The sequence below is a fragment of the Mustelus asterias genome, chromosome 1 (assembly GCF_964213995.1).
Source record: "Mustelus asterias chromosome 1, sMusAst1.hap1.1, whole genome shotgun sequence".
Classification (NCBI taxonomy): Eukaryota; Metazoa; Chordata; class Chondrichthyes; order Carcharhiniformes; family Triakidae; genus Mustelus; species Mustelus asterias.
This window is the reverse complement of record NC_135801.1, coordinates 105,071,254-105,082,297: the sequence shown is the minus strand read 5'-3', so window position 1 is coordinate 105,082,297 and position 11,044 is coordinate 105,071,254. Positions and strand designations below refer to the sequence as shown.

The following is an 11,044-nucleotide window of genomic DNA, read 5'->3' as shown; positions in this document are numbered from 1 at the left end:
AAGGGCCTGTTCTGCGCTGTAATGTTCTATGTTCTATGTTCTATGTGACAATAAATCAATTCAAATAATCTATTTTTCCTTTGATGGTTTTGCATAAAGGAAGAAAGTTAGTCAGAAGATCAGCACAACTCCCTGCTCTTCCACAAACAGCATGGGATGGTTTACATTTATCTCTGCAGGTAGCTGAATGTTTCATCCAAACAATAGCACTGTCATTCATTGTGTGCTCTTTAGCAGTCATGCCAGCCATGGTTTTGTGTTCATGTTCAAAATAGTGCTTACACCCACTACTCAGTCCAAGGCTAAGTGCTACCAACTGTGTCAGATTATTTTATCATGCTAACTGCAATCAGTGACTGATCAGCTAAAATCAAAAGCTGTATCTTGGTCCTTCTGGTTCCATGGGAAACTGCTTTTCATTTATTTAAACAACAGCCATTGGGATTTGAATACAGTATTTGTATATTGTATTTTAAATATTGCACAGATTCATGGCATGTTACACACTGCCATTCAAAATTGTACTTTTTTAACAAATCAAATTTTTAATAATTACCGTAAAGTTTTGTTGCCGCCCCCTTCCTTAGTGGAATTGAACGTAAAGAGGAAGGAACTTACCACAGGCAGACAGACTAGAACTTATTACTCTCCAACCATGTGCTGAAACAACAATGGCAAGAATGGTCCTTGTGAAAATAATAACAATTGCTCTGGCTGTTTACATTATCTGTTTGTCTGATTTCTTCCTCCCACCTGAAGGTAAGAATCACAGATACAATAAGTAGCTTTTTTTTTTTAACAAAGATCTGTCAGTACTGAAATTGTGGTCCCTTCGGTGTAATAGTGAGTGACACTGCAGAGAGGAAGCTTCCAGTTATGGAACAAATAGTTTTAAAATTGACACTTGGCTTCAAAGCTGTATCAAGCTTTTATTCCTGTTGAGTTTTTTTCTTTAGTTATAGACTGCAGGAAAAGGATATTTTACGTCAGTAAAGGCATTTTATGGTTCAGTTTGTGTTTTCATTTCAAATTGATGCAGGTTAGCTTTCAGTAGTCAGTTAGAAAGCATTTGGTGCCACATTTCTGTACAATTTTGATCTCCCTTGGTGAGGTATTTTCAAATTCTAAATCCTGTGTTCCTTTCAGGTCACATGTTCTTTTTATACGGTGTACTTTTGCTACATTCTGAATGATTATTTATCTGAACAGTTTTTTCATTTTTAGTAGCAAACTCATCAATAAATGAAATGGCTTGCTAACATGCTGGAGATGCGGTTTGCCTACTGTGAAATACCTGACAGATGGAATGTAAAGTCTTTCAATTAGATTAGCTATTGAGAAATACCTATGTGAACAAAATTTAACATTAATATCAACCATTCTGCATTTCACAATATAATACAATTTTGTAAATCAGTAAATATCAAAATATGTTGAAGGATTTTCTTGTTGACTTTGATAATGTTGACAGTGAGGTATGTCAGTGTTAGGAAATGATATACTTTTCCATTTTTGAACAAGGTCAGCATTGAGGGAAGCATGCAGCACAGGGAATAAAACTTGCTTTATTTTTTCCCAACATTGTTGCTTACCTCTAATCCAATGAAGACACAAGAGTAAATATTCAATTTCTCACAAAAATGACCTTGTACAGCTATGAATATAACTACCAATTTAATGTTACTTGGTGCCAAAACATATTTTATTTGCTATTGACTTGCTTTCACAAGGTAATGGGTGCATATTGCACCAATTCCTTCCACTAAGGACTCTTGGAGCAAAACAGAACATCATCCATTCGGCTGGATGGAGACAAATTCAGTTTCCAGAGGTAGAAATACATTTGTCTGATAAGAACAATTGTTTCCACTTTTACGTCGACGTGAATCGTAGTCTTCTTGCTGACTGATTAATAGTTTAGTGCCACAGGTCAAATCTCGATTATTAAGCTCTTTTATTTTGCAATCAGTAATTGAACATTCAGAGTAACATGTATGGTAGATCTTCCATTTAGCTTAACTTCAAATGGCAAATAGCTAAATCATAAATCATACTTATTTAAGGATTACATTTTGTAAGCAAAAGAAAATCTTTGAAGTAATCAGATAAGAAGAGAAGTTGGCAGAAGGAGGGGAAGAAGGAAAGTGACTTAAAGTATGGGGACCTCTGGCTTCATAACTCAGCTTAAATGGGAGGAAATAGGAGTGGGGGATAGATGGTTAAAAGTGAGTGAGGGGAGAGTACTGGAGTTGAGTATTTAAAAGGAAAAGGGGCTAGGACTATTATGAGTGAGGCAATGCAAAGAAGGGGAATAGGCAGTGGCAAAGTGAAGCGTTATGGATGCAATGGGAACATGAAAGAGGAGAAGCATGATTAGTGAAGGAGAAAATGGGAAGCGCACTGAGAATATATTTTCATCACTGCTCCAACCCCAAATGTAGCTATTGGTGACTTCTTTCCTCTGCTGATTTTTGCTTTCCCGTGAAAGAGGCACACGTCTGAAATTGGTTCAGGCCACTCAAAGCTGCTTCCGTTGGACGGGTGTTGCACAGCCATTCTGCTGACTTTGTGGCTGTTATGGCAAAAGTCAAATTTCGCATTTTTTTACATTTGCTCTTGGGATGTATGGGAAGGTGATATTTATTGCCCATTTTGTATTGTTTTCGTTGACTTTCTTCTTCAAGAACTACAGCCCCTGTGATGAACACAATGGTGTAATGTAGGGATGGTATGAGTTTTACCTTTTTTTGGAGGTAGAATACAGGGGAGACCAGTACTATCAAAGTAACCTTCCACTGATGATGCAGCAGATCTTGTAAATGGCACACATTGCAGCCATAATGCAGTGGTGGTGCCATAGAGCAGTGGTGGCGCCATAGAGCAGTGGTGGCAATTAGCTAAGGCACAGCATCAAGCGAATAGCTTTGCCCTGAATGGTGTTCAACATCATGAGCTGCACCCATTCAGGTGACTGGCAAGTATTTCAAATCCTGATTGGAGCCTTGTAGGTGGTGTTGGGATAAAATAAAGCAAATTTTATTCCCTGTGCTGCATACATGGCATGAATGCATTCAATGCTGACATTGTTCAAAAGTATATAATTTCCTAAAACTGACAAACCTCATCGTGAACATTATCAAAGTCAACTTCCCGAACTATTTTCCAATATGACTCTATTTTATCACTGAAAATTAACACAACCTTTCATGCCAACAAAAACCAAACAGTGATAAAGCAGTATAGTAACATGCAGTACGAAATTATTAAATGTGTGTTACAGATCAAAAATATGAAAATCTGTTTTTTAAGTACTTTGTAAAAATATAATTATTTTTATGCACTCACTAACCATTATTTCATCTGAGCCACTCTAACCCATGGATTTTGGGCAGGAAGGATAGATTGAGTGTTTTGAGGTGGATGATGTTGGGACCCATATCATTCTACAGCTCCAGGGTGATGGGGTTGGGCTCAGAGAGACTTCATGCAGATCAGCACTGGAGACATCACTGCCCAGTTCAAGGTTGGATTTCCAGACTCAGCAAAACAGCCACAGGTCGAAGCCCATGGCCTGGAGAGAGAGAGAGACCAAGAGTCAAAGAGAGCAAGGGGCAGGACTGAGCCTTGGTGTTGGTGCACGACGCAGTCTCAGAGGAGGGGGTGCTTGGCCTGCGCTTCATGTTTACAATGTTCAGTCACTTCAGAGAAAAGTAGTGATTGGAAATACAATCTCATTCAATATTTCTATTGTATTTTTATTGCTGAATGCAAAGTAGAAATAGTGAAGATATCAAATTGGGCATTTTTGGTACATGTGAGAGAAAACTTCATTGGGTAGTGCCACTTTGCCAATGAGAATTACTGTTTACCTGTCTAACCTGTGTGGGCTTCCTCATTGATACCATTGTTAATTGCTGGATGGGGAGTAATCCATGGCATTGTCTGCTGCTCCCAGGGCATCCATGTAGTCTACCTAGCACTGTCAGAAGTGAGGATGCACACATTTTTTGATGTAATTTTTTTTGTTCTATCCAAACACTAAGTAAGGTTTGAAGAACATGCTGTTTAAAAATGCATGGTAAACAAGAACCCAGAATTATAATGCATTTGTCAAAACTGAATAATTGTGCTTATGTTGAAAACATTTCCAAAAATCCATTACCCAGCCTGTCATTTTTCATCTGCTTGTTGGAGCATCAACCTTTAGCAAATCATATTGGTCATTTTTGAACAAACAACATATTTTTCTGCACAATATACTAGATCAGAGTTCCACTGATTTAGAAAAAGATTGAGAAGGCAGAATATTGGCATTTTATTTTTCTGCTCAATATACGCAGTTGTTGCACTGATCCTGCTACCTAAACAATAGTAAGGTCTTCAATGACTAGAATGAGACCTACCTCTAGATGTGTGGGTCTAATGTAGATGGTTTTGCTATTGAAGCTATTTGTGTATTGTACAGTATATAATTTATGTATCTTGCACAAGACTAGCTGTGATGCCTCTGGAAACTGGAGCAAAAAGTCATTCCAGTGTCTTATTCTCCCTAAGAAAGCCATACATAAAATGAATACAGTACATATGTTTGCATATTTTTTACACGGGGTCACATATGGTACCGAAAGAGGCCAGTCCTCCCAACTCTGCTGGTATTTAAACTCCACACAAATTCTCCTCGCATTGTATCCAACTCATCTCAAACTTTCAGCATATTTTACTCTTTTCTCTCATGTTCTCAGGTTGTTTCCTTTTGAAAGCATCTAAGTTATTTGAAATACCACTTCCTACGGTAGGTAGCAAGGTTCAAATTCTAACCATTCTATGAATAAAGAAATTTCTTCAGATTTTCTATTGGATTTATTAGTATTCAGCTTATATTTATGGCCCCTATTTTTGGGTTCTCTCACAAGTGGAAACATTCTCTACACTACTACCCTGTCCAACCCATTCATAATTTTAAATATCCTCTATCAGGTCATCCCTACATTTTCTCTGTTCTAAAGAAAAAAGCTTCAAACTGTTCAATCTTTCCTGATAGTTCTGATACCATTCCAGTTAATTTATTTTGCACTTTCTCCAAAGTGATATCCTTTTTATAGTATGATTTTTATGATGTAGGTAATTTTTCAAAACAAACTCCAAATGTAAGCAGAAAGTCAAAAGGCAAATTGAATTCCTTCATTGGGGAGAAGCGTTTTCAGATACCCTGAGGGCGCTTAACAGTTAAATATTTATGGTTAAAGGAACGCAAAATTTTTACAATTATGAGAGGATAGTTGGTCTATTATAACAAGCCCCCAGACAAGTTACCGACATAATATGAAGTCAACCATTTCCTTTGGTTTGTATTGTCAGATAAAATGTTACTTCAGAGACTTTTGATGGTGGAGTATTTTAAGATCAGTTACTAAAATTAATTAGAAATTCCCACAGTTAAAAACTAATCTGATGAAGGGTTATCCAGACACAAAACGTTGGCTTTATTCTCTCTTCACAGATGCTATTAGACCTGCTGAGATTTTCCAGCATTTTCTGTTTTTGTTTCAGATTCCAGCATCCGCAGTAGTTTGCTTTTAAAACCTCATCATCCTGGAAATGAAGAAGTCAGTTTAAAGTTTTAACAATATATTAACTTGCCATTCTGTTAAAAATGCAAATTGCTTACAGTCAACAACATTGTATGAGATAAATATCTACATTAGCGTATTCCAGTTTTCAAACTTAACCTTACTTACATATATTGCTCGTCTTAAATATGGGTTGGGATTCTCCCAAAAAAAATCTAAGTGTCAAATTCATGTAAAAACTGGAGTAAATCCCGCTGGTTTTTTCAGCGGGATTTTCAAAATGAATTCCCCACACACCAGTGCACTCTGCAGTGCACAGCGAGATTCACGTGACAAATCAGGGGGTGGGGCCTTTTCCCGCTGGAGGGTGGCAGCGGGATGCCCTGCCTCCTTGGCACTGCCCAATGCCTGATGGGCAGTGTCAAAGTGTCTCCTTGGGCATTGCCACTTTGCCCATTGGGCAGTGCCAGGTGGGCCAGGCTGGCACTGCAATTCTCGCAATGCCCGGGGGGAGGGGGGGAGGGGGGGAGGGGGGGAGGGGGGCCTCCTCACCCCTGACCTCCCGGGGGGCCTCAATGGCCCCTCTTCACTCCAGCGGGGTTAGGCCGCCAGCTCCCCGCAAGTGTGGAGCTATTGTAAAACCCACTGGAGTGAAACACACCTGGCGGGGAGGGAAACTCTAGCTAATGTAATGCTAATCCTAATTTAAATAAATTATACAGCTCCATGCCGAATTTTGGCACGGAGCTGACAGCGCCGGAAATCCAGTGCCCAGAGACTCATGGAGGCCGTGGCACCCAGCGGGAAGCCTATTACATGGCCTCTGCTTGAGTCTCCTAGAATAATTGCCCCCTTGCACTCTGATTCACAGGCGAACCATGAATGCTTAGGGTTGAAAATGTGCGCACAAGGGTTTGTTGTGGATTTGTTTGTACACGTTTCTATTAAAAATGGTCTCTTTCTTGATTGGTGACACAATGACATGTGGGTGATATATATGCAACTGAAACAACGATTAACAAGCGTAAATGGCACTCAGTAGAATGCATACCCGTGCTAGGTTGTAAGGAAATTGGCCATGATAAATAAATCAATGGCAAGACCATCAAATTGTAGCAAAGTGGAAAAATATTTTAAGCATAAAATATGACTTGGTAAACTAGACAGTAATTAGCACGGTAGCACAGTGGTTAGCACTGCTGCCTCACAGCTCCAGGGACCTGGGCTCAATTCCCGGCTTGGGTCACTGTCTGTGTGGAGTTTGCACATTCTCATTGTGTCTGCGTGGGTTTCCTCCCACAGTCCAAAGATGTGCGGGTTAGGTTGATTGGCCATGCTAAGATGTCTCTTGGTGTCCGGGGTGAGTGGGTTAGTGGGATTAGCGGGGTAAATATGTGGGGGTTACGGGGATAGGACCTGGGTAGGATTGTTGTCGGTGCTGACTCGATGGGGCAAATGGCCGCATTCTGCTCTGTAGGGATTTTATGATCCGAGTGTAATGACAACAGTGTTCAAAACTCAGACTGGATTTGTTTTGTAGATCTCTCTTTATTGTCCTTTCTCTTTGGTGCAAACTTCTTAGACTTCTATAGTTTATTCTTCAGACTTCTGTGACTTGCTCAGTTCTCGGATCCTGGTTAGGGGTAACCTCTTCCCTTTGGATCTGTCTTCTCTCCACTCCAAAAAACATTACCTCAACCTCTCTTTACATTAAACTACTAACTAATCCCCTCATTTACAAAACCATTTGAGCTAATGGACCAGTTACCAGGCACCAGGCATGCAATTGAATTTTGATTGGACTTTGGCATCTGATCTTAGCTCCAAATCTATAAAATTCCTAAGAGGATTCTCCTGCATTCAAACGCCTTATCAATTTATATTGGTTCTTACTAGTCTAACAGTTTTTTGCAGTTAGAAGACTAGTATGCAAGCTATGGTTACGAAAGTTCATTTATATTATAGTGTTTGAACCAATACAAATGTGTGTTAAAGTTACCGAATTTGAAGATATTGTTTAATTATTTTACAAAGTATAATTCTAAGACATTATTTTCTCACAAGCCTCCCCATCTTGAGGGTGCAATATATTTATTGATCCCTCAGTAATTACTACATCCCACTGATTGGTGAAGCTATCTCTGAGCCATTCATTCATTTATTTAATTTGTGGACCAAGCATCTCCAATAAGAGAACATGAAAATACCATCAATTAACACCAAACCTGGATTAGGATCATCAAAATTTATAGTATTGTGACCCAGAGGACTTGCCCAACATCATAGACAGTTTCCCACCAGCATCGTTCCTGGTTATTCTGCTTCATTTTGACTAGATGATGCTATGAGGTGGCTGTCCTTTCTATTAACGAGAGAAGGGACATAGGATGTCCGAACTGTACAATTTCTTTGGTTGCCTCGTCTTGTGTTCTGAAGTTTACCCTTAGCTCAATAATGTTATAGGTCAGTACTGAGAACAAGACATGACTTCCTACTTGGGTGTTCTGGGCTGGCTTAAAGCTAAAGCTGGACCTTTCAATGGGGCATAGCTTTTCCCCACACCATACTTTATGGGAATTCCACTTTAAAATCTCCCATTCAGCATGCTCATGCAGCGGGGCAACACAAAACCACTGGAACTATGATCCTATTCTGATAGTCTCTAGTCCCCTTTATTAAGTAGGACAATTTATGCCCATGGACCAGGCACACTGTAGAATTCACATTCTATCCTCAGCCCTGATTGTTACTTTTGATATTTCCAATTCTGACAATGCTTTTAACTATTTGATTGAGTATGGTGATCTCTACATTGCTTTTTCAACATTGTTTTGAGGGCCCTCTTTCCCCTTTTCACTATTCCTGATGACTGAGGTGATGGGAGATTGTAAATTCGTGCTTAATCCGCATGATATTTATTGCAACTGAGTGAAAAGAATTCTGGTAAAATGTGACTCCTGATCACGATTACTTGTAACAATCGTTCCCACCTACAGACAACTTTACCCAATAATATCTGTTATCTGTTTGCAGGAGAGCTGCTTAGGCTGCAGTTTAATATCTCACCAATAAATCAAGAATTTAAAAGATTCTCCAGCTTTCTCTTCTGCTATTCATCTTGTGGAAAGCTCTTACTAAGTATTATTACTTCCAAGCCCTTAACTGTCTCAATCCTAATCTTGCACTTTACTTTAATTTTGACTATTTCTACTGTGTTTAATTCTATCCTGATTGTTTTAAAGTCAGTTTCTCTATGGATTATGCACAGTGCATATATTTACAACAATGAGACAATATTTACAATGTTGTCTCATTCTACTGGTCACATTAATCATTTCATTTTATGCTGTTTGTCAAGTACTTATGCATGTCTGAGACCTGTTCTTCCATGCATTTTCCCATATATTTTAGCATGTTAGTTGCTTCACAAGTCACATTTTCACATTCATGGCAGCATCCTAATATCGTACCACACATTCTTGACTTTCAGGCGATTTCATCAAAAGATCAAAGGGAATCTCTGTTTCAAAATATTTGCTTATCTCTCCAGTGAGATAAACAGAGGTCCCAGTGCCTCGGATGTTGGCCAAACTTATCAAATTCAGTTCTCTTAATAGTTCATAGGCAAGGACACATTTATCACCAAAAGAAATCTATCAATTTATTAGTCACATCAACACTTTCACTGGAGAGCCTTTACTGTCCAGTACAGTGTTCTTATGATATCTTTAAACAGAAATTAAACATTCACATTTGATGCCAGACACTAACACATTTGTTTATTCTTCATTTTAGATCACATTTTATTTGCTCAAAGTAATTGGCTAAATTGTGCCTGACTTCCTTTTCATCCCAGTGAGCGGTGAACCAGATAATCATATTTATGTATTAATTTAAATATGCAGGTTTGGTTTGGCACCAGATTCTCCCGGCTCCTGTAATTCTCCAACCCGCAGGTGCAGCGGGAACCCGGCGCAAATCACTTCTGGTCTCCACAAACGGAGACCTGTCATGATGGCCACGGCAGGGGAGCCAAAGACTACTGAAGTCCCCAAGGGAATTGGCTGAGTAGTGCCCTGGCAATGCCCCCTGGTAGTGCCAACCTAAGCATGGGAGGGGGTTGGAGGGGGGCTCCTGAATGGAGTGGTATGGGGGTGGGGGGGGCCTTTGTTGAATCCTTTGTAGTGTGACACTTATTTGGGGATTTTCGGGGGGGGCTGATGGCAGTGGGTGTTGGGGGTAGGGTGGTCTTTGCTGGTGAGTAGTGGGAAGGTGGTTGTGCAGGGTTGTCTGGAGATTGGGATGCTCTTTAAAAATGGTGCCCCAATCTCCAAGGAACCGGTCTTGCTGGCATCTTTAGATCCCCACTCCAAAGAAATTCTAAGTGTGAGAGATGTAACTGATTCGCACCAAATTACACTCATTGACTTCTTCAAGGCTTCAATGTAGAAATTTCAATGCAGAAACTTGCCTTTTTCCAGGCAAACTCATTTTTTAAGCTAAAAATCACTTCTTAAAACACAACACTCACGTTTTAAGTTTAAGATGCTGATACCATTCAGTCCTTATATTTTAATTGATTTAATGATCAAATTCATACTGCTTCCCACAAAGATATACATGTGCACTGATACATAGATAGAACCAGCAACAAACTTGTGCTTTTAACATTAAGAGCCAGGCAGCAAAGTGTTAACGATGTTAAGTCTACAAACAATTTTTTTAGCTTATTTCCTTTCTTCTAAGCCACTTTCCATTCAAACCTTGCTTCAATTTACATCCACGTTTATAACAGGGATACAGGGGGTTTTTACTTAAGTGCCAAGCACCCTCCACTACGGCAACCAATTTCCTCAGTGCAGGATCTTGCTGTGACTTTAGGCACTCCTTTACCATCTCCCATGCCCTGCAGACATTGACTTTCATCTTTTTCCAGCAATCCATAGGTTGGCTGGAGATACCGAAAGCTGCTCTAAGCGTAAGCTGAAGTTCAGTCAGGAACACCCTTAAACTGCTTCTGAACCTGCCCCTTCGCAATATCCACTGTTGGTACAGGGAGCACTTATACAGATTGTAGAAATGATCAACAAAAGCTACCAGGTTCTCATCTGGGTACTGTTTAGTTTGGCTAAATAAAGCCAGTAAGTTTTAAGTTCCTAATCGCAAGATAATTGGGAACCTTTGGCATTACGTCAGTGTCAATAGCATCCATCTCGTAAACCAAAGCCTGCTGTTTACCTAACTTCCCATTCAACTCTGTTATCTTCAGCTTACACAGGGAATGATCTGCTTCCTGATGGGGCCATTACCTGCCTCTCCTAGTGATCCTCCAGCATCCTCAAGCTCCTGTTTGAGCTTCTCACTCTGTAACTTCTTCAACTCCTGTCAGGCTTGTTGTTCTTCTACCAGAGCAGTTCCCACATTTAACTAGAGAGACTCTGCTGTTGCAGTATCATGGCTGACTGTTTGATGCG

General features: G+C 39.8%; 1 protein-coding gene across 1 annotated transcript in view; it reads left to right on the top strand.

Annotated features, from left to right (window-relative positions):
- The first annotated feature begins 671 nt into the window (after positions 1 to 671).
- Positions 672 to 11,044, top strand: part of LOC144509100 (uncharacterized) — a 67,567-nt gene continuing 57,194 nt past the window's right edge. The window contains exon 1 of the mRNA XM_078237500.1: positions 672 to 759. Within this exon, the coding sequence (XP_078093626.1) occupies positions 672 to 759 (88 nt within the window). The remainder of the gene's footprint in view (positions 760 to 11,044) is intronic.